Below are 21,550 nucleotides of genomic sequence, written 5' to 3' on the forward strand. Positions count from 1 at the left end.
AACGCCGGAGGCGCCGCCGCAGCTCCGGGGGCAGCTCTGCCTCGGGCCAGGGGGGTTCTCGCGGCCGCTGTTCGCGGCGGCAGCCCCAGCGCGCGGGGACACCCGCGCCGGGCGCTACGAGGAAGCGGCGGCAGCGGCGCGGGACGGGCGGCCGGTCGCGCACTCCGAGTCCCAGCTCTCTCCGCAGCAGGAGGCGTCCGTGCGTCCTCAGCAGCAACAGCAGCTCCCTGCCCCGCGGCAGGTACTCACCGCCCTGTGGGACAACGCGAGATATTTTTGAAGCCACCGGGAGCCGCGCGCCCCGCACCCGCCCCGAGGTTCCCCCTCGCCCCGGAGGGATCAGCGCGGAGCCCCCGCCGCACGCGCCGCTTCCCCCAGGAGAGTTAACCGCTCCCGAGGCGGACACGCTCCCCGCCGCCCGGCCCCGCTTCTCCGCCGGGGCCGCCTCCTCCCGTCCTCCGGCCGCCGCCCCCGCAGGTGCGGCCCCCTCCCACCCAGGGCACCGGCCGCCGCGACCCGCAGCTCTGCGGCCGGGGGACAGCGGCGGCGGCGGCTCTGCCCTGCTCTCACCTACGAGGACGGCCTGAGGAGCGGCCTCCCCCCGCCGCCGAGAGCGCTGCGTCCCGCGCACCGCCACCTCACGCCGCCAGCCCGCTCAGCCCCATCGCTTCCTGCCGCTCGCTGCCGCCATGACAGCGCCGAGCCCCCGGAGCGCCGCCGGGCCCGCAGCGCGTGCGCCTGCGCGCGGCGCGGGCGGGGCGGGGCGGGGCGGTGGCGCGGGCGGGCGCCGCGCGCGCGCGCACGCCCAGGTGCGCCCAGGTGCGCGCGCCCAGGTGAGGGCGCGCGCCCGCCCCTCCCTTCCCCCCGCCGCCCCCCGTCCCGGCCGCACCTACGGGGCCCGCAGCGCGGCAGGAGGCCGAGGGCGCCGGGACCGGCGCCCACCTCCCCGGCGGCGCGGGGGAGGGCGGCTCCGCGGCGGGGCGCTGTGCACAGCCCGCCCCCAAGGCCTTCGGCAGCGCCCTGCGCACCTGCGAGCGGGGCGGGACCTACCCGGGCGCGCGCGCGCCGAGGCCAGCGCGCCGCTCCAGGTGGCGGGCGGGACGCGATTGCTGCAGCCCTGCGCATTTCCTCGGGCCTGCTCGGTCCTGGCCCTGCTCTCCTCACCCACCTGCCTTGCCCTTATTCCCTACGATGGAGATACCCGGGTGTCCGAAACCGACACTGCGCGGAGCGGGCTGCTCTCGCAGACAAAACTTTCTTCCAACTTTCCGTTGGGCTCATCCACAACCGCTTGTAGGCTACCGTGGCAGGCTTTTTTTTTTTTTTTCTTTTTTCTTCCACCCGCAGAACCAGCGTGCGAGAGTGAAACTAGCTGCGCTCGCAGCGCCGAGCCGCAGGGAAACCGCGAGCAGGCAGAGCAGGTAGCGGCCCAACAGGACGGGAGCCACCGAGCTGGGCGTCCTTCCTCTTCCTCCTCCTCTCCTGGAAGCGCGAATGTAGGTCAGGTTAAGAACGTGTGAAAAGTCGTGCGGAGAAAAGGACGGGCGCTCTCTCCCCTCTCGTTAAGAGGACAGGCGCATCGGCCGCCTCGAGCTGGCGCGGGAGGCGGCTTGCTCTGCCTCGAGGTTTCTCGAGGGTGCCCTGAGCTTCGCCGCGAAGGGTGCGGGTCGTTCGCTGGTCACACACAGGCGTTTTGGGGGGAATCCGCCCTCCCGAGACCTGAATTGGTGGGGGGACCCCCGTTTCCCGGAGTGGGGGAGAGGCCGTTGACCTTCCCTCTGCCCCCCCAGAACGGCCTTCGCCATCCCAGCAAAAGTAAAAATACATAATAAATAAGGCCTGCCCTCTCGACAGCCGTTTCCTTGTGGAAATACCCCGCGGGGGCGGCGTTTGCGGCGGCTCTTCGCCCTCCGCCCCGCGCGACTGAGCGCGGCTTCCCGCCCTGGGCGCGCGTGGCGGCCGTTACCAACGGTCAGTCGCGAGGAGGGGCCAGGCGAAGCCTGTCGCGACTTTCGCCGCTGGGGACCCGGTCCCCGGCTGGCGGCCCGCGGTTTCTGTCGTGGCTGCGATGCGGCGCCAGGGCCGCCGTGCGCCCGGCCCGGGCTCGGCCCCGTCCTTGACCCGGCACCGCCGCGGAGCCGTTAGCCATTGCCGGAGCACTTGCTTATCCTCCCTTCTGCCTTGCTCTGCCGGGACCTGCCCGTCAGGTTAACCGGCCTTATTCAATAAATTGCAACCGAAAAACAACGCGGGTTGTGGCACGCTGCAAAAAACAGGAACTTTTGTACCTAGAGGTCAACCTGGGAGGGCAGTAACTATACTCGCAGTGGCATGTGCAGCTACCCTGGCTCCAAACGGTTACATGCAAACTGTTAGCTTAATATCCAGTTATTATTATTAAATATCTACTCTGTCCCCTAAGATTGTGGATCCTGATTTGGGCAGTTGCAAAACACAGAGGTTGGTGGCCTTTTAGTGTTTCCTCCTAGGGTGACTAAATATATGTGTTTACATGCACCTTCCCTCAGATGTAATGAACTTTTTTCCTGGCTTGTTAGTAAAGCTGTGCAGTTGTGCACCTCATATTTATCTGAAAATCTGTAAGAAAGAAACAAGAGGGTCTGCTCCTTTGAGCTGTTCATTCAAACAGTCTTTGACTATGCGCTTTCAATGAGACTGCTTGTCTGAATAAGGATTATTCAGCCCACCAAGGGCTGCAGGGTCTGGTACCAGCTGCTTAACAGACAGGCAAATGCATTTCCAGATGATTGGATTACTGACAAAAAACAGTCATCATGCTCATCATAATTACATTCTTGGAGGGTGGTGTGTGTATGTGTTTTTTTTTTTTTCAAGTGGTGTAGTTGTGATTTCTTATAATTGACTACAATGCTCGATGAAAGATTGTCTGGTGATTTTAGTAGATAGTCATTTGTCTTTTCCCCACCCTGATTTTTATGTTGATATTTCGAGGAGGAGACAGGAGGAAGATTTACTTCTCCCATTAATTCTGTTAACTCACAGACTGTCACTATAATCTGTTTCAGGGTTTTACTCTGTTGCCCATTCTTGTAGTCAATGAGCATCTTTCATGTTTTTTAAACTGAACAGAACAGTAAAGGCTGAGAAGAACTTTGTGTAATAACTGTCAGCTCCTTTTTAAGTTATTCCTGGGATAATCATTTTAAAGTTTGTTTGCAATATCACTTGAGTGAGCTAAGAGTTTCTTCAGTTATATGCTCCTTATGTGTCATGTATGAAAATTCTCATTCTTCTGGTGCAAAGCCCCTAATAAAGGAGAAGATTTAGCAGGATAATCCAGATTTATTTAATCCTATCTAGATATATGGACAAAATTAAAGCAAAATAATTCTTGTAGGAAAAAATACATTGCACAGTGAGTTATGGGTTTTTTTTTTGTTTAGTCTTCTCAGAAAGAAAGAATTCATTGCACTTTTTTATGGTTTCCATATTACCTCGTTATTTACACAGGTAACTGAATACACATATGATAATACACATGATTTCACTTACAATCAAATTCAGACATCAAGACTTTATTGTTATCGCTCAATCACTATCACTCCAACACTCTGAGTACCAACACTTAATTATGTGGAATAAAGCATTCACAGCCTAGAGTAGTTTAAAAAAGACTTAGCTTATTGTGATGGTTGCTAATAATATCATACACATCATGTTGATTGAAGCAGCAGCAGTACCTATATAAATCCTCAAATTAATTCTATTTATTAGCTTTGCATCTCTGACTAACTACTGCTCTTATCTGAAAAGTTAACAGGGAGTTGTTGGGGTTTTTGTTGTTGTTGTTGTTTTTTTTTTTTTTTTTTTTTTAGTAATAGGTCTCCTTGCATATGAATATTTAGGGCAAAATCTGTGTCTTTTCTGTGATTTTTTTCATGTGCTTCTTACAGGAAAAAAACAGTTTATTCTGTTGGTTTTACATGACATAATTTTTATATGTGTTCCTCAAAGTATGTTACAATGCAACATCTTTAAGTATGTTGCATTTTGCACAGAGTTTATAAAACCTCCTGGTCATAGTTTACATTAATGGAGTAGCAGTGGTACAACAGTGGCAGTCAGCTGTATTGTGTGTAGTATCCCTACTTGCTTCAAGCCTTAAATTCTGATGAAGCCCATCTTTGTAAAGGTGGTATCTGGGCAAATATGGCAAAGTATAGGAAGAAAAATAAATCTACAACTACTTGGGAGACATAATGCTGAGAAACAAAACAAATTAATTAATTTCTAAAGACTTCAAAGCCATTTCTGTGTTTTTTCTTTTTCATTTTTTTTGGAAACGTATATATATATATATTTAATAATTTTAGGGTGCAGTCCTGGTATTACTGAAGTGAATTGCAGAGCTCCCATACCTACATTTCTTCTTAAGGTCTGTCTGGAAACACATATTTAATCTGGAGAATGTGAATAATGTCAGAAATAGTTGACAAGGTAATAGTTTTTAGATCTGCTTCAAGTTGCCTATTTGGCTGGCTATCTGACTGTCCCAATAGATGTGGCTAAGCAGACTTCTTACGCACGGGCATGAGTTGAGTGTTTTTATGGTCATTGTAACATCTCTCTCTAATCTTATTTATTTATTTATTTTTAATCTGCCTATTTGGCATTGATAGATACTTTTTTCAAATCACAATTTCTCCTACTGTTTATATTCATCTTACTGTATCATGCTGTCCTATTTATGTGTTCTTTTCTTTTCTTCTGAATCCACCTGTTGTTGCAAGATCTTCAGGAGAAAAATGTCCCTTTGTTATATGTGCATACGATAGTTTATGTTGAGGCCCTGGTAACTACTACAGCAACACTTGTACAAATAATTCATGCAATTTTATTTTCTCCTTTGTCAGAAGGCCATCTTCATTGCATACAACTGTTGCCTTTTTTTTTTTTTTAACTACACTGTTCGCCATTAATACTTTCTTTTATAGATGCATTCCTCTTCAGAAGACAAATTTTTGTTGCATGATGGCTCACTCCACAAGTGCTTGGATCCTTCCTTTATGGAAAATTGCCGTATTAATTGCATATATTATTTAAATGTGATTTTAAATTTTACTAGCAAAGTAAATAAAAACCAGGTGGTTTGTTTCAAGTATGTATACAGTGGCATGTATCAGTTAACAGCCCGAATATTTCAAATGCCTTCACGAAAAAGGAAACTTACCAGAAACTTCAGGAAGAATTTGCTAAACAGGGTAAATAAAACAACGTTTTAAAAGTTAATAATCTCCCATTTGCTTCTGCCCCTATTCTCACTATTGCTTCCACTCTGACAATGAAAAGTCTTACGACAAATTTTCAGTGAAGATGCAAATAGCAAAAAATGATTTGCTACAGAGCTAGTTAGACTGTGTTTCCTGCTTCTTGCCCTTGGATGCACCTAAAAATACTTTTCTGGTAAAACAATTCTAGTTATTAAACTATATTGGCCCCTATGCCCATCCATATTTTACCTACAATGAACTATGGATACACTTATGTAAAATAAATTATATCATAACTGGCATCATGTTCAGTGATATCTTTTCTAGAATTTTGTGAGCACTGGTTATAATCTCAGTTTGGACATGAAATATCAATACCACAATTATGAATGTGACTACCGGCACCTTTCTTAAAGAAACTCTTTAAGCAAAGTTAAGTGTGCTTTGAATGCTAGTTCACCAAGCATAAAATAACATTTAGTGGATTTCTTAGAAGGACCAGAAATACTTGTAACTTGCAGATAGATATATATGTTTTGGAAAATATATATACTTATGTTTTAAAGCTTCATGTGTCCTTCATAATATGTTCCATGATATAAGAAGGAGGCATTTGTTTCATCCTGTGAGGGAGAGAGAAGTAAAAAATTTTTGGATCTGCACATGAACGTCTGTGTTTTGAAAATCTGGCTCCAATGGCGATCCAAAGAGGCCAACATATGTTTTGTCTTGGTAATAGGAGTTATACCATACTCTTGATATTGCACCATATGTGGAATATAACTGTTTGAATATGGCATCTCTCTATGTTAATGCAAAAAAGTACAAAGAAAACCACACATATTTTTCTGGAAAATGTCTTTCTACAATGAAGTACCTTATTTCTGATAAACATACTAAAGATTTTAATTATTAACTATTAGTTTAAATTGATATTATCAAACAGTATTTTAAATTGTCTGCAGCTTAATTTGGAAAAGTTCTACTTGGATTTGTGTGTTCGTTTGTATGACGCTTCCCATTTTTCTATGCAGGATCTGTAGAATATATGTCAAGACTAGAATGTTTCATAACTGCTTTCCTATTTGAAATTCCAAGAATGAAGAAAGGAGTTAAGTTCCCTTTTTATCTTTCCTTCCCTGTCTCCCTTAGTTACATGCGTTATTAGGAAGAGATGATAATCTCTAATTCATGTTGCACACGTCTGCAGTTTCTTTACAGAAGGGCTTAGAACCGTAACGCTGACACTTTTACTCTCTGTGAAGCTACAGTCAGATTGTATGGTTATATACATACTGTACAATCTTAACATTTTAATCTTAGAATTCCCTGGTGTTGTCTTTTCAAATATGTGTGTTTGGATTTTTTGCATCTATTGCTTGAGCCTCCCTGCCTCACTGTGAGTCATCTGTAGTTTTCCTAAAGCATTTCTGCCCTATTGTAAGAAAGCTATGTTGGAATGCTTATTCAAGCCTTTAAACTGGCTAAATATGTATTTTCATATGCCAGTTTTATCTGCCTGCTTTTGAGTATCCCCTGCCTCCACTATTGGCTTTTATCTTTGAGCTCTCATCAGCAGTTATTGTAGATTTGCTATCCACAAGCATAAATGAAATAGCATTCAGAACATTTTCTGTACCTAGTAACTTGAAGTATGAATTCTATTTATGGTCTTTCCTGTTATCTCTCTCCTGAGCCCATCTGGCACACTAGGGTACAACATGTGTTGCTAATCTTTTTTTCTGTTGTCTTTTCTCTCTTTTTTTTTTTTTTTAATGTCACATGAGAAACAAATAGTAAAATGAATGGCTAAAATCTGACTTAATGGATTTAAGATGTTTTCATCTCAACTGCCTACTCCAGTAACCAGCAAATCTAGCTTACTAGAGAGGACAGCAGTGTCATCTTGTATCCTGTCAGATTTTCATATATTTTGTTAGCAAGAGATAAATAGTTCTTGACTGGCCTTGATTGCTAAAGGCAGTATGTGCATCAGTCAATGCAGTGAATATTCAGCAGGCTGCCAGTTTGGGGTTCCAAGACAATTGTTTTAGTTTGACTTTTTAGGCAGGTGAAACCAACGTTAAATTCTCCAGGGGATCTCTTGCATTTGAGCATGCTTTATGGACAAGCAATCATGCCGATTACCCCAAATCCACCACCATAGGCTACTTCAGGTAGAAAATATTTGAAGTGCACCTGAGAACCAGGAGCAGATGCCAGCTTAATCTTTTCTCCTCGCCTTCTCAGGCCTGGTTATAAGTCTAACTCTGGTTCTCCCTTTTATCATCTGGTTGGAAGTATAGAGTTACAGAAATACAAAATGATACAAAGTTTACTCTAAACCTTACCACCTCAAAAGAAAACCACAAAGCATGGATTAAAATTAATTTAAGCAGTGATTTGGAAATGAACTGTGAAAATGGAAATCAATAAGATTTTAACAAAAGTACCTTTACTTCATGTAAGATGAGAAAGCAAGTGTTCATCACATTCTGCAGTTCATAGGTTCCTTCTGCTTATGCCATCCAGTTAAATGGATGTGTTCCATTTTCTTGGGGGCTTTTAGAGGCCTGAATTTCTCCAAAAATGTCAGGAGAAGCATGTGATTAAGTCCATTCTAGCTATAGAATACTCTCTCTGCCTTTAAAAAAAAAAAAAAAAAAAAGAGGGAAAAGAAATAATATATCATTTATGAAAAAAATGTTTCCTGATCTTAAGCGGTAAGAGCCATTTTTAAAATCCTCGACTAGAAATTAAAATCCAAATAAAAAAGCTGCTTATGAATACTGTTGACCTCAAGCATGAGAGCTCCTCCCTGTTTTTAAAGAGAACGTAATACTTGAAGAGAGCATATCATAAAACTGAAATAAAGGTGAGCTTTGCTTAAAGAGGAGGTAGTGTATTTTAATTATATTAATTTTGCTTAGTTTTATATTTACTTTTTATATTATATTATAAAATCATACTATGTGGTATGTTTTACTCATTTCTGTTTAGAAGAGCATTTGGCATTTATCCTCACTTTTCTGCATCGTATGTGTTCACAAGTGATGGATTGCAGCTATCCGTGTTTAAACAGCACTAAATCAATAAGTGAATACTTAATGAGCTCATCTCGGCATCAGAAAATGCATTTTCATTCTCTTAGAAAATTATGCTGATAGTGAGCTAAAGAAGCTGATTTAGCCCATTTCTCCTGTACCTTTATCTCAGAGAAGATCCTCAAAATGTCAGTGTGATTCCTTGCAAGATCTAAGGTATGTCAGGAGTTATCTCATGTATGTTAAAGGAAAGAAAATACAAACTTTTACCAAAGTAAATTGTGAATAGACTTATGAAATAACTAACTGTGCCTTACATTATTTGTAATGATCATTCCTTTTCCTTTTGAGTCATGCACCTCTAGTTTGTTAGCATTTTCCACTCTTGCATTTGTACTAAAGATGTTTGTGCTTTGGGAAAGTATTCCTAAGAATCCAGATTTCAGCAGCATTATAAGAGATGTTTTGTTTTCTACTTTGGTAGTAAGCTCTGTTTTCTTACTTTGAGCAAAATAGAGTCATAAGACATTAGCATAGAAAAAATACTACAAAATGTGTTTCTTCACTAAGGATCTATTCACTGAATCCTGAATTTAATAACATTCATCAGAACATACAACTATATGCTTGGAGAGTCTGCTGAAGGGATATAGCCTTGGGAATGTGCTCTGCTATCGTCTATGCTAGATGGGAACTGTGCTATTAACTTCTGGAAGCAGATGTTCCCAGTCAGGCTGCTGCTCTCCCATTTCATTGCACTGCCTTGTGTTGTACAATGTGACTTCTTAGATACTGTTAAAATTGTCCAGCTAACCCTTGTTTGCTGTTTGAAAGGCAAGAACAGAAGACAAAGTCCAAAAGAAGGGAAAACCTAGAAATAGCTGTCTACTTACTAGAGTTTTGAGGGATTACAAGTGGGTTCCTGCACAAAGCTCTAGCATGATCTCAAAGTTAGATCCTCTTTGAAATCCCCTAAAAATCATATTTCACAGGAGCTGGATAAAGATGTATGGGGTAAATGCAGTTACAGCCAGTGGTAGGCCGTAAGAGGGGCCAAGTGACAAAATTAAACTTGAAATATCATGATTATTATGGAAATAACTCACTATTGTTATGTGTTGTGATGCTGCAGGCATTCAGCTCTGCAGTATGGTTGCAAGTATGAAGATTAGAGTTGCTCCTGTAATGAACACATAAGCTATATAATCTCCATCTGGCTTTTAGTACTTCTCTGGATAGCCACAAGTAAAAAGCATTAGAAGAGAACAGAAAAGCCTGGGGATTTGAGTAAGTCACTGTTTCCCAGAGACAGCATCGAAATTAGTTACTATAAAAATAAATAAGAAGAAAAGGATGAGTTTCTCTAATAATTCATATTATGTTAATCTTAAACATCTTTTATACATTTTTTTGGACATTGTGTTAATTTAGGCCTCTTTGAACTTTTTAATGTATTTTACTCTGTCATACATATTTCTTATCACTTTCTTTTCAATATAGCTTGCTCTGAAGAGGCATTTGCATGGGATTCAGAGAGAGGAGGTTCTGTTGGTGTGGAGAAAACTTAATAATGCCACGTTAGAAGATAAGCAGGAAATATGGCACTGGAAGGAAGAAGAGAGACTGTATCAAAATGGGAAGGTGGAAGAAAAAAAAAACAGGTGAGAACAGCAAGAAAATAAGAGGCATGTGGACTAAGAGGCTGTGTTAATAGAAAGAGGCATCACTGGCAAAGTGCAAAGTGAGACAGTCCATACAGAGCAGCAAAGAATCATGAGGAGCAGTTAGTCATTATAATAAGCTAGATGATCATCAGTCAGTGAAAACCAAAAAGTTTAAGAGACAGCAGCACTACCAAGGTCTTCCAAAATGCAGTGGTTTTCATTTGAGTATTATGATAGCCTTGTGCTTGCATCTACTCAGGAACATTATTTTATATATTTACTTGGAAAACACAATAAACTGAGGTGATTGGGGATTTTCTGAATAGATTAGTTGTGGTATTTTATTTATCAACACACTCAGATCATGAAAACATGCGTTGAAAGATAAGAGCAAGGCACTTTGCAAGGCAGCCAAGCCTGGCTTGGAAGATAGTTGCTGATTGTTAAGCATCAGATACTCTGGAAGTTGCTGTTTCTTCTACAGATGAAAACCTTTTGCATAATCCATTCTCTATTCACACACACACACACACATATATATATATATATACACATCACCACTCCATTTGTGAATTTGGAGATTTACCATTTATCTGATGATTCCAACCAGCACTAACTGAAACAAACAAACAAACAAACAAACCCTATAACTTTCTCACTCACTCAAAATGCTGTGAGTGTATAGCTAACTCTGAGGAAAATGCAAGCTCTGGATAAAATGTGGGATCCATTAACTGAAAAGTCTCTAAAAAGATGAGACTCTCTTAGTGCCTGGAATGAGCCACAGGTGGTCCTGAAGTCAAAAGGTAGGAACATGTCAAAGATACAGCTCTTCCTCTTGTGAAGAAAGAAGGATGGACTATGATTAGGTGCAGGGTACCAAAAAAACAGTCACTTACGGCACAGGCCAAGAACACAGATGTACTGACAAAGATTTCCAAGTATTTGGCAGCAAGGCAGGGCTGAATAGTTGTATTTGAGGTTGGCTGTGGTACTACTTTGTCATAAAATTTCATCTAGACTTAAGAAATTATTTGAGCAAAGGTAATTTACACAATCTCCACGGCATTATGGCCATTTTGGCTTGGTAACAGTTCACTAGATGGCAACATGCTGATAAGTAATTCTACTGATGTTATGGCAATTAGTATGTTGCAAATGCCAACACTGAACACAAAGGCAGTTCTGGTAATTACCTAGATGAATACAAAGGGTAACATTTGTTTTCTTTATATTATTAAAGGGTGAACTGTGGGACAAGTTGATTGAGTTGCATAGTGACTTAAATATGTTGTCAAATTATCACCCCAGACTGTAGATTATAATGTTATTAGTAAAAGTGAAAATAATGCATCTCTGTAGCTCTTTCATCTACTTCCTATTTAAGAGATAAGCCAAACCATTTCTAATAAAGAGGATCAAGCAACCACTATGGAAACTATGGATTTGGGGAAGGTTTAGTGGGCACTGAAAATCTTTGGCTCAGAGCTTCACAAATTGTGACACATGGCAAACAGACCACTGTAAAGTGGCATGCCATCCAGCAGTGAGGCAAGAGCTGCTACTGCCATGGTGGCTTCCACGAGTTATCGAGGTGCTTCAACTATTAAACTTCTTTCTCCTCAGGTTGGCCAGTTCCCCAGAGGTCTACTTAGACACTCACTGACTCCTCCTTCAGTTCACGCTGTGCGTGTGATCCACTTAGGATACCCCATATATCTCAGGTAAGATCTAGGCTACTTCAGATTCTACACTCAGGTAATTCTGAGGTAAAATCATTACACTCAAGATGGGTTGTTTTTTTCAAGTATAGTTAATGTTGCACTACAATAACGATTTTTATTATTCCTAATTAAGACTCTTGCCTTTTTTGATTTTTAATTATTGTAGTTACTCTGTCAAATTCACCGCTAATGGATTCCCTTTATGATAAAAAACTAGCTTTCTTCTTCATGTTTCCATTTCTTTGTTATGTTCTTACAAGCTTGCAAATCTGTAAGCACTTTGTGCCATTTACGACCCAATATAGCGAGGTCATGATGTTTATAAGGAGCTGGAATTCAAAAATATTCATTTTGTATTTTGGTTTTGCTTATTGCCACTTAAGTATAATTGCAACATCCAGCCAGTTAAAAGTTCAGTTTCATTTGAAATTGGGTTTTTTTGTTTGTTTTGGGTTTTTTTAGTAAACTTTGCTAATCAAAAATGTATGCGCAGTGCTTTCTTAAGTAAAAGAACAGTAAAATACTCTCATAAGTAAAATAAAATAAAAAATGGAGAGTGAACAACTTTCTGTTCTAACATGGCCATCTGTCATTTATAAAGACATCACCCCATTAACCTGTCTAATCAACTCCATTCTTTTTTCAAAGTTGGTTAAGTAAGTTTATGAGGAGACATAGATGTTCACTTGATTAAATCTGTTGTAAAACAGCCTCCCTGGTGTTCTGCTTTGTGTGCATTTACACATATAAAGGTAATTACAAATACACATCACTACTGTAAATTCCATGCTTGTCATTTTACAGTACATGACATTTTCATTTCCTCCTGGTGAAAATGAAATCTGATATTTTCTGTGCAAGCAATAATGACCAATTAGAGTTTGTTATTATTAATGTTTGTCCTAAAGTGCTCCAAGTCATGAGGTGGTTTCCTCCTAAGAAGTTGTATTTATGATGTGAAAAAAAGGTTTTGACATGTTGCTATTCCACCTTCAACCTCTGCCTCTCAAGTCTTTTTTATTCCTTCAAGAAGCTAGCAGATCTCCATGGAAAGCTGACTGGGTAGGTAAAAACATTTCTGAGTTCAAGTTTAATATGGAGAGCTGTAATAGCATTGATTCTCCTCATCAGAAATTTCTGAAGCTTATCTCTGATCTTTCCTCCTTGACATTTTGCTTTTATCTCAGGGACAAGAGCTTAGTTCTGCTGTAAGTGAATGTAGATCTGCAAAAGACAGTCAGTTAAGTTGTGTCAGTTTCTGATATGATTTGGGCACAAATTTTCAATGCCGTCAGATTCTACCAGTAATTGGAGAACTTTCTGAAGCTCATTCTTTGAAGAACTGCCAAAGGAGTGAATACAAGTAACTGTGTTATAGCTGGGAACCACAATAGGAAGGCTCACAGTTTATCTAAGTAGCTCAAATACCAAATATGTTTTCAAAGTTTTGTCACTTAGATTAAACTCAAATAAGTAATATTTGATAAAATTAATAACTGCTGCCAATTTTAGCATTTTGATATTTTGTTTCAATAGTGATGTGTTGCCCAATTCTCCTTTTATTTAAAGAATTTTGTATGTCCTGAAATCTCAAGAGGGGCACATTTATTCATATGGAGAATTTTTTGTAATGCCCCTTCAATAGTTATGGAAAGCATCCTTATATTTTGAGGAGTACTGACCACTGGGTTTGAAACCCAACCACTTTACATTTTATGTGAAACCTCTTTCCAGTAGAAACTTTCCTCTCCACAAATACCTGGGGAAAAAGGCAACACACAAGCCCACAATAAGAAGAAAATGAAGGAAAATTCCAGATCATGCGTGGAGACAGAGAGAATTAAAAAAGAGCACATAGCTGGGAGCATGTCACAACACATCAAATCATGATAGAAAGGCAGAAGACAACTTTTGGGTTCCATTTGGGAGATAATAAAAATACTTGCTCTACTTTTAATGAAATGCTATGAAGAAAGCTTGCAAAGATCATGTTGGAGATGATTACAATTCAGTAAGTGGCCAGCACGTCCCCTGGCTGATCCCAGGATATGGGGAATTCAAAGGCAGCTTAAACATACTCATCCAAAACCAAATAAACACCTACGATCTTGTCTCAAGCACAAAAGCAGTAGAACATTTGTTCCTGGATCTTATTTGTCCACTCCCTCCTCTTTTCCAGTTGTATCTCTCGCATGGTCACAGACAGAAAATGGGTATTTTCTCATCATCTCTTTCTTTTCCTGGAGAAGCCTGGCACTTTGAAAAATAAGGAGCAAGCTTATGCTACCCTTACTGTCTGAAAGCAGCTGCATGAAATATCATTGGGCAGCTCAAAATTCTGGGGACTACAAAGTCATAGAGAAACCTATTATGAATGCTAATGCAGTGTTGGTAAGATAAAAAAAATCGCATGATTATGCATTTTGAGAGCTACTACACTGGCATTCTCGCTTGAAATAAATACTTTTTCACAGAATTGAAGAGTGTTTGTAGCAGTAAAGAGTAGAAAATAGGGGCAGTAGTAGACTGAGAACTCCGGACTTCAGTCTGTCCAGGGAGGCACAAGACCCAATCTCATGGAGTGTGCTTTGGAGGGCAAAGGGGCCGAGAGAGCTGAGCAGACAACCGCCTCAAACCACCATTCTGAATGGGAGGAAAATGGGCAGACATGACATGAGGCCAGGCAGGCTGAACGGGAAACTGCTGAGTTCAAATGCAAGAAGGGTGTAGGGGGTTGGGAGGTCTGCCACTGGGGATGGGCTTCCCAGTGGGCCTAGAAGTGGACATGCAGGGATGGAGCTGGGTGGTTAAGCAATGGAACATGCTGCCCAGAAATGTTGTGGGATCCCCGGCCTTGGAGATTAAAGAAGACAATGAGTAATCTGATCTAACTTTGAAACTAGACCCACGCTGAGGAGAACAGATGACTTTCAGAGGTTCTTTCTGAATACAAAGTTTACTTTTTCTGGAAGAGCAGCAAGACAGATTTTAATGACCATGTCATAAGCTTTATTTTTCTGAATATGCTTCCAGTAGCTTCCAGTACCAGGACAATGGTATTTATTCTTTTCTTAAAAGGATTCAAATTTAAAATAGATTTAAGTGTTATGAGAATGTTATTATTTAGTTACATATAATCTCACTGTCTGAAATTGTAACTATTGAGGATGAAAATCTTCAGGAAATGAGCAAAAACTAAATAAAGGGTTTAGGATTAGGCTCTAGGAAGTAACCATAAGTATCCACATGTTTTTAGGGGCTTGAATCCCATTGCTTAAAAGACTTTGGATGCTGTTGGGGCCTGGATATAGTGTTATTGCAGTAATACGACTTCTGCCTTTGGAAAATGATTTTTCCATTAAAATTATGACTGCCAGATTTCATGCACCATTTTCTACCCTCAAATTTTTTAGAGGTTCCCATCATCTTTACACAAACTCTATAATAGGAATAATGTGGTCCCAGGACCACCTACGTGCCTGTTACTCTGACCCTCCAGACCACTACCAGGCTGAAGATCACCCTGCTGAAACCCTTGTGTGAGTGAATAGCCTTGCTCCCTGCTTGTTAAATTAATTTAATTAGCTACATAGTCAGCTTATGCTGCAAACCATGAATTCTGTGGGATGAATCACGTTACTCTTTAAATAATTGTGTACATTGAAATATTTCAATTGTTTCAAGGAAAAAAGAATCACAAAAATCTTTAACAGGGGCATGTGACCTTTTCTATTTTAAATGTATCTGCTCAGCATAACTGATGATTAGATAAATAGAGAGTCAGTCACACACCTTCTAGACAAAAGCTTTTAAAATCACATTTTCTTTTCTTAATTTGAAGGAGGTGAGGGATAAAATGTATGAGAAAAGTCAGATTTTTCTGCCAAATGCTGCCCAGCAGAAACCTCATATAATGAAGTGCTAACTAAGTCATGTTTTTACAGAATGATTTAAAGCGTGATTCTACCACCAAGCAATTGTAAAAAAAAAAAAAAAAAGCAGGGCTCCATGGTGTCTCAGTAATTTTAGTTTAAAATATGCTGAGTATGCAATTAAAAAAAAAGGTGGAATGTTTGTCTGTGGATTTCTATCCTCCTAATTTCCAGTCCTCCAATCTCCTCCTCTTGTTTTTTTGCATTGCCTGTATCATTACATATGTATGCATGTATGACCAGGAATGCACACTCTTTAACGAAACATTCAGACCTCAATTCATTTTGCCTACATTACAGCTGAATTGATGACTAATGTTACTCTATGTAACCAGATGAAACATAGGTTTGATTATTCCTTAATTGCTGCCAGTTGTAGGCAGCAACTGTAAAGAGTTATATAGCACAGTCTAAATACATTTCCTAAGTCAGAGGCTTTCATGTATAATGTTAATCTAAGTGAATCTGGCACAGAAAGGAGGCGATCCAGCACGCTCTCCAGAGACACGAGGTGCAGCAATACTTTTTGCTGTCTTTTTCTTTTGCTGGGCTATTTATTTCTGGAGATTCACCTTGCCAATAAGATTTGCTAATCCGGAAATGATAAAACAGTTGTATGCAGATATCTGAGAGAGAGTGGGGATTAAAAATGAACAGCTTTGTAAAAATTCTGAATAGTATATACAAGTACCCTTTAGTAGGCTTTATCGCAGTTAAGATAAGAGGGAAGATTGATTTTTAACATATAGTAAGAATATTTTTTTTTCTGGTTTGGATGCTGAGTAAAATGCTGATAATTTCTTCCTAAAATATGAGCACATAAATTCTATAAGAATCCTTTTTTATATATGCAGTATATTCATAATTATTAGACCTAAAAAATTCCCCATTACAGAAAACAACAAAGGCTAGCCAAGCCTCTTGAGTTTCCCGCTTACAGAGGGGAACAAAAAAGAAGTGATCTGCCCAGAGGTACAGCACCTAGTACTTTTTTTTTTTCTTGAAATACTGATGTACTGTTGGAAGACATAAATGCTTTGTCATCTTCTGAACTTAGATCCTAAGAGAGGTTGGCTCCAGTTCCTTACGGCACGCTTGATTGACAGGCGAGTCCAGAGCAGCCCTCTGCTCAACTCCAGTGTTGAGTATTTAAGAAGTGAGAGATGGTGAGATGGGGAGGGCAGCAAGACAAGCCATAACACACCTACTTGGTAGGTGTCCTGGTTCATTCTGCTAACCTTGGTACCTCTGCTTCTGCCTAGGTTCTTCAGAAAGATGTATGGAATTAGAGTAGACAACTGCGGAGAAAAATGTGTTGCTTTTTTTGTGTGTTTTCTGGATGCTGAAGAAACAGAATGAAAGTAAGAGAAGAGGAAGAAGTGTCTTATACTGGTTTCAGTGACAACCTGTTTCCTGTGAGTGGGATTCTTCAATATTGTATAAGAACATTGAGAATAATTATAAAAGGTGCCATCTTTTAATTGTAGTGGTTCATGTGCAGTATTTAATTAATAGTTATACTGGTTAGAATCCATTATCAGCACTTCACAAAGGTTTAAGTTGTTGATTATTAAATGGCAGCTAGTTGCCAGTAATATCTTAATTTTGAGAAGATCTATCTTGTCTGCAACAGATCTATATTTGAGATGGCAGGGAGAGGGGCATGATCTCCAACTGCCAAGTATCTTAACCACAAAGCTTTATTTAACTGTTCTTGGATATCTATATTTAGAAAGTTCTGCCCTTTTTAAGAAGTAGAGCAAACCAACCCCATTCAATTACCACACTCAAGGAAGTGTCCCAAAAAAAAGGGGGGGGGGGCTCCAGAGAGCATCTCTTCTGTTTTGACGGCCTGGCTATGGAGACAAATAAACTATGTAGAGAAGACCCCATTTCCTGTGCGGCAAAGGCTGGACTCTTAGGAAAAAAACCTACAATGTGAGAAGCCTGGGAGGTCACACAATGGGGGCCCTGCTCAGAAAAGGGCCAACTTCAAAGTTAGATGAGTCTTAAAGGCGTGTTTCCTTCTGAGGAATCGGTATAAAGGCAGGAGGGGAAGCTGTTTAATTGCCCGCGGCCTTTGCGCTCTGTGCTCGGCCACCCCGCCGGATCGGCCCCCGCACCCTGGGCCGCCATTTCCTGCCCCTCCTCCCTCCCTCCCTCTCAGCTCTCGCGAGAGGTGCGGAGGTCCCGGGCAGGCAGAGGTCTCGCGCGAGCGGCGGTCTCGTATAATCTCGCGCGAGGGGCGGTGCCCGCCCTTTCCGTCGGCGCGGCGGCACCATGGCGGTGGGCAAGAACAAGCGCCTCACCAAGGGCGGCAAGAAGGGCGCCAAGAAGAAAGTGTACGCGGGGCCGGGGGCGCCGCGGTGGGGCTGAGGGCACCGGGCCGCGCGCCGCCGGGCCGCGATGGCGCCGATGCGCGGCGGATGGCGGCGGCCGCGCCACCGAGGCCGCCGCTGTCATGGCGGGCGGGCCCCAGTGGCGGTTGGCGGCGGAGGGGAGCGGGACAGGGAGAGGGGGAAGTTTGTTAGCGCGAAATGCTCTGTTTTCTATCCAAAACGGCAGCTCCCGCTGCGGCGCTCATAGTTTTGGGCGTCTGAGCCCCAAAGGGCGTGTTGGCTTCCGCCTTTCCGGAGCGCGCTAGGAACCGCAACGATAGCCGCGTGCGTTCGCGTAGTTGTAGTGTGTCTTTGTTTAGTACTTGTGCAGTACGTTGTATGTAGCTTGTTCAACAGCTGTCGAAATAGTGTCTATTGTAAGTTTAGAAATGCAACGTTTGACGTGTGCGTTTCCTTTTTGTAAAGCACCTGGGTAGAAGGTGCTTGCTACAGCTAGGCTTAACCTCAGAAATGAGTTGAAATCCTTGTTCTTATTTGAATTAAGGGTTGATCCCTTCTCCAAAAAGGACTGGTACGATGTCAAAGCGCCGGCAATGTTTAATATCCGAAACATTGGGAAGACGCTCGTCACCAGGACCCAAGGAACAAGTGAGTAGAGGGGCTCTGCACAGGGCACATGTGTTCCCCGCAACGAGACCCAGTGACATTTGGGTGGGAAAGTGGTGAGCAGCATTCTGAGTACCGGAGAGGAACTTGTGGGGACTAATACAAGGGACTGTGGTTGTACTAGGGTCATAAAGGGGCTGAGGTTTGGATCTTTATGCAAGAGATCTTTGTTGTGCGTAGAATTGCGAGCGTAATGGCAGAATATTTAAACTTAATGTAGCTTTGCTGTTAACTTACTCCTGAATGGGCAGAGGTTTCTTTTTATATGTAATATCGGGCACTGCAAATGCTTAGGTTGGTAAGGAAAGGAGCCTTCAGTTAATGGGAGTGATCTAGAGAGGTGTGTAACAAAACTATTTTTTTTAATCGTACTTCTGTAGTATGGCTAAAAACTTAAATTTTGCTTTTGCACTTGCAGTTTAAGGTATGCATATTCTCCATGCGGTTTTATCTCTGCATATGAAATGAGTTAAATTAGTGTCACGCAAATATTGTGTGAGTCAGCTAATATTGAAGTGGTTCCCTCTTGGAGGTAGAGCTGTGAAGTGACTTGGTTCTACTCAAATGTTTATTATTATTTGAGGACATACTGCTTTTCAGGGTTGTCTTTTTATTACTCTATCTCAAAATACTTTACAGTATTTCCACCCTTTTTTTTTAAACTATTAGGAATGCTGGAATTCCTAATGAAAGGTACTCTGTGTTGTTTCATAATACAGAAATTGCCTCTGATGGACTTAAGGGCCGAGTATTTGAAGTGAGTCTGGCAGACCTGCAGAATGATGAAGTTGCCTTCCGTAAATTTAAACTGGTAACTGAGGATGTTCAGGGCAAAAATTGTCTGACCAACTTCCATGGAATGGACCTGACTCGGGACAAGATGTGCTCCATGGTCAAAAAATGGCAGGTAGGTAGGTAATGTGGTCTGTGCTGTTGCTGGTATCCGTATGAAAAGGAGTAATGTTTGAAGTGGCACCAGCAGGTGTTCTTGTATGTCAGGTGTGCGTGTGTGTGCGTGCATGTGTGTGAGAGGCAGAGAAACCTCTCTGTCATGCTGAGGACACACAGTTGGGTTTCTCCTTCAGACGATGATTGAAGCCCACATCGATGTGAAGACCACGGATGGTTACCTGCTGCGTCTCTTCTGCGTGGGCTTCACGAAGAAGCGCAACAACCAGATCCGCAAGACCTCGTATGCGCAGCACCAGCAGGTCCGCCAGATCCGCAAGAAGATGATGGAAATCATGACCCGAGAGGTGCAGACCAACGACCTCAAGGAAGTTGTCAATAAGCTGTAAGGCTTGGTTTTAAATAATGGTCTCTTGTTTATTGAGTATGGACTGTACTGGTGCTTCACTTACCTTGCATCTTCTATGCCAGACAGCATCTTGTCTGTGTTGCAAAGCTGGTGTGCCAGCAATTGTGCTTGCATAAATGTTAAATCAAGCTCTTGGTGTTTTTTTTTTTTTTTTTTTGATTTGTGTTTCTAAAATTGTAATTTTGGTCAGCTGGAGTTCTGAATGTTCTCCATTGTTTTGATAGAATGGAGTTTTTGGAAGTACAGTGTTGGCTTCCAAAAGGTGGATTGCAGATTTGATGTCAAAATGAGGATGTTTGCACTATATGCCTTGTAACATTGCAAAGAAAACTACCTTGCCATCTAAATGTGTGGAAAAAATGCCAGAGAGTGAAGCTGATACTGAAGCAAACTCCTCCTTAATATTATGTGTTATTAAGGATGCTTTTAAACATACGCTGCTGGTCTGAAACAGGGGAGACTTGAGCCTTCTGATACTGACTTCTTGCTCTCCGACCTTTCAGGATCCCAGACAGCATTGGCAAAGACATTGAGAAGGCCTGTCAGTCTATCTACCCCCTTCACGACGTCTATGTCCGCAAGGTTAAGATGCTCAAGAAGCCTAAATTTGAATGTAAGTCAATCACTGCTACCACCTTGAGTTTTCAGAGGGACAGTGTTGGTTTAAAACGTGTCTGCTTGTGGATAAAGACTTCTAAAGCAGCTATGGCAGTTAACAGACTTGTTCTCCTAGCCCAACGCTGTCTGTCAGGTTTGAGAGCCAAACAGCAGTTATTCAGCTCGGAGCACTTTTATTTCTTGGAGAAATTGGCAGAAGCTACCAAATGATTACAGGCTCTGGCTTGGGAATGAATGATGACAAAATGTTTCGGTCCCAGATGACTTGAAATGATTTTATCTTCCCATTTTCTGACATTCCCAAAACTTAAAAAAAAAAAAAAAAAAAAAAGTTATTTTTTTTCTGTTCCATGACTATTGTGCAGTCAGTAACACAGTCTGCTTGCACAGGCTGTGTGGCGTTGACTTCGTAACACATATGTTGAATGTGCTTGTGGTTTCATTTTAGATGATGACCATTCAATAACTGCTTTAACACTGCCTTGAGGGTGTGTGTATCTCACCATTCACATTCCTTTTCTCTTTTTAGTGGGCAAACTCATGGAACTTCACGGTGAAGGTGGTGGTGCTGGAAAACCCTCTGGGGATGAGGCAGGCGCTAAAGTAGAGCGAGCTGATGGATACGAGCCGCCTGTGCAAGAGTCTGTTTGAAACTAAAAATGGCTCCAAAATAAAGTTTTAATATACAGAACTAGAGTTTGGTTGCCTGTATTGCTACTGCACAGTTTTGGTACTGGGCGTGTGTTGGTTTTTAGTAAGGTAGAATTATTGTCTTGATTTAAAAGAGGGTGGCATGGGATGGGAATCCTTAATTACCTTGGAGATCTGTATTTTGTGATTGGTGTTGCAAGCTGTGTTGCTTATTTTTTCTTGAAAGGTGCTGCTGGAAAGGATGTTACTGAGATTTAAAAGTATTTCTTTTCTGGTTATTTTGTTCCTTACAAAGAAGAATTCTTTCTTATGGATAGGTGTAGAAGTTGCAGCTTCAGTTAT

The 21,550-nt window shown here is 42.0% G+C and overlaps 1 protein-coding gene and 1 non-coding gene across 2 annotated transcripts; both read left to right on the forward strand.

Moving 5' to 3' along the window:
- The first annotated feature begins 17,820 nt into the window (after positions 1-17,820).
- On the forward strand, positions 17,821-21,248 carry RPS3A (ribosomal protein S3A). Its single transcript, XM_088526584.1, has 6 exons — positions 17,821-17,958; positions 18,500-18,603; positions 19,341-19,528; positions 19,707-19,915; positions 20,443-20,552; positions 21,087-21,248. The coding sequence occupies exons 1-6, from the start codon at positions 17,897-17,899 to the stop codon at positions 21,206-21,208; spliced, it is 795 nt and encodes a 264-aa protein (XP_088382710.1). The 5' UTR covers positions 17,821-17,896; the 3' UTR covers positions 21,209-21,248.
- Positions 20,787-20,856, forward strand: LOC148594398 (small nucleolar RNA SNORD73). Its single transcript, XR_015913504.1, has one exon. It is a non-coding gene; the product is annotated as a small nucleolar RNA SNORD73 (small nucleolar RNA).
- Positions 21,249-21,550: the final 302 nt, after the last annotated feature.

The sequence above is a fragment of the Tinamus guttatus genome, unplaced genomic scaffold (assembly GCF_059628265.1).
Source record: "Tinamus guttatus ecotype Peru unplaced genomic scaffold, ASM5962826v1 Tinamus_guttatus_pri_ptg000247l, whole genome shotgun sequence".
NCBI lineage: Eukaryota > Metazoa > Chordata > Aves > Tinamiformes > Tinamidae > Tinamus > Tinamus guttatus.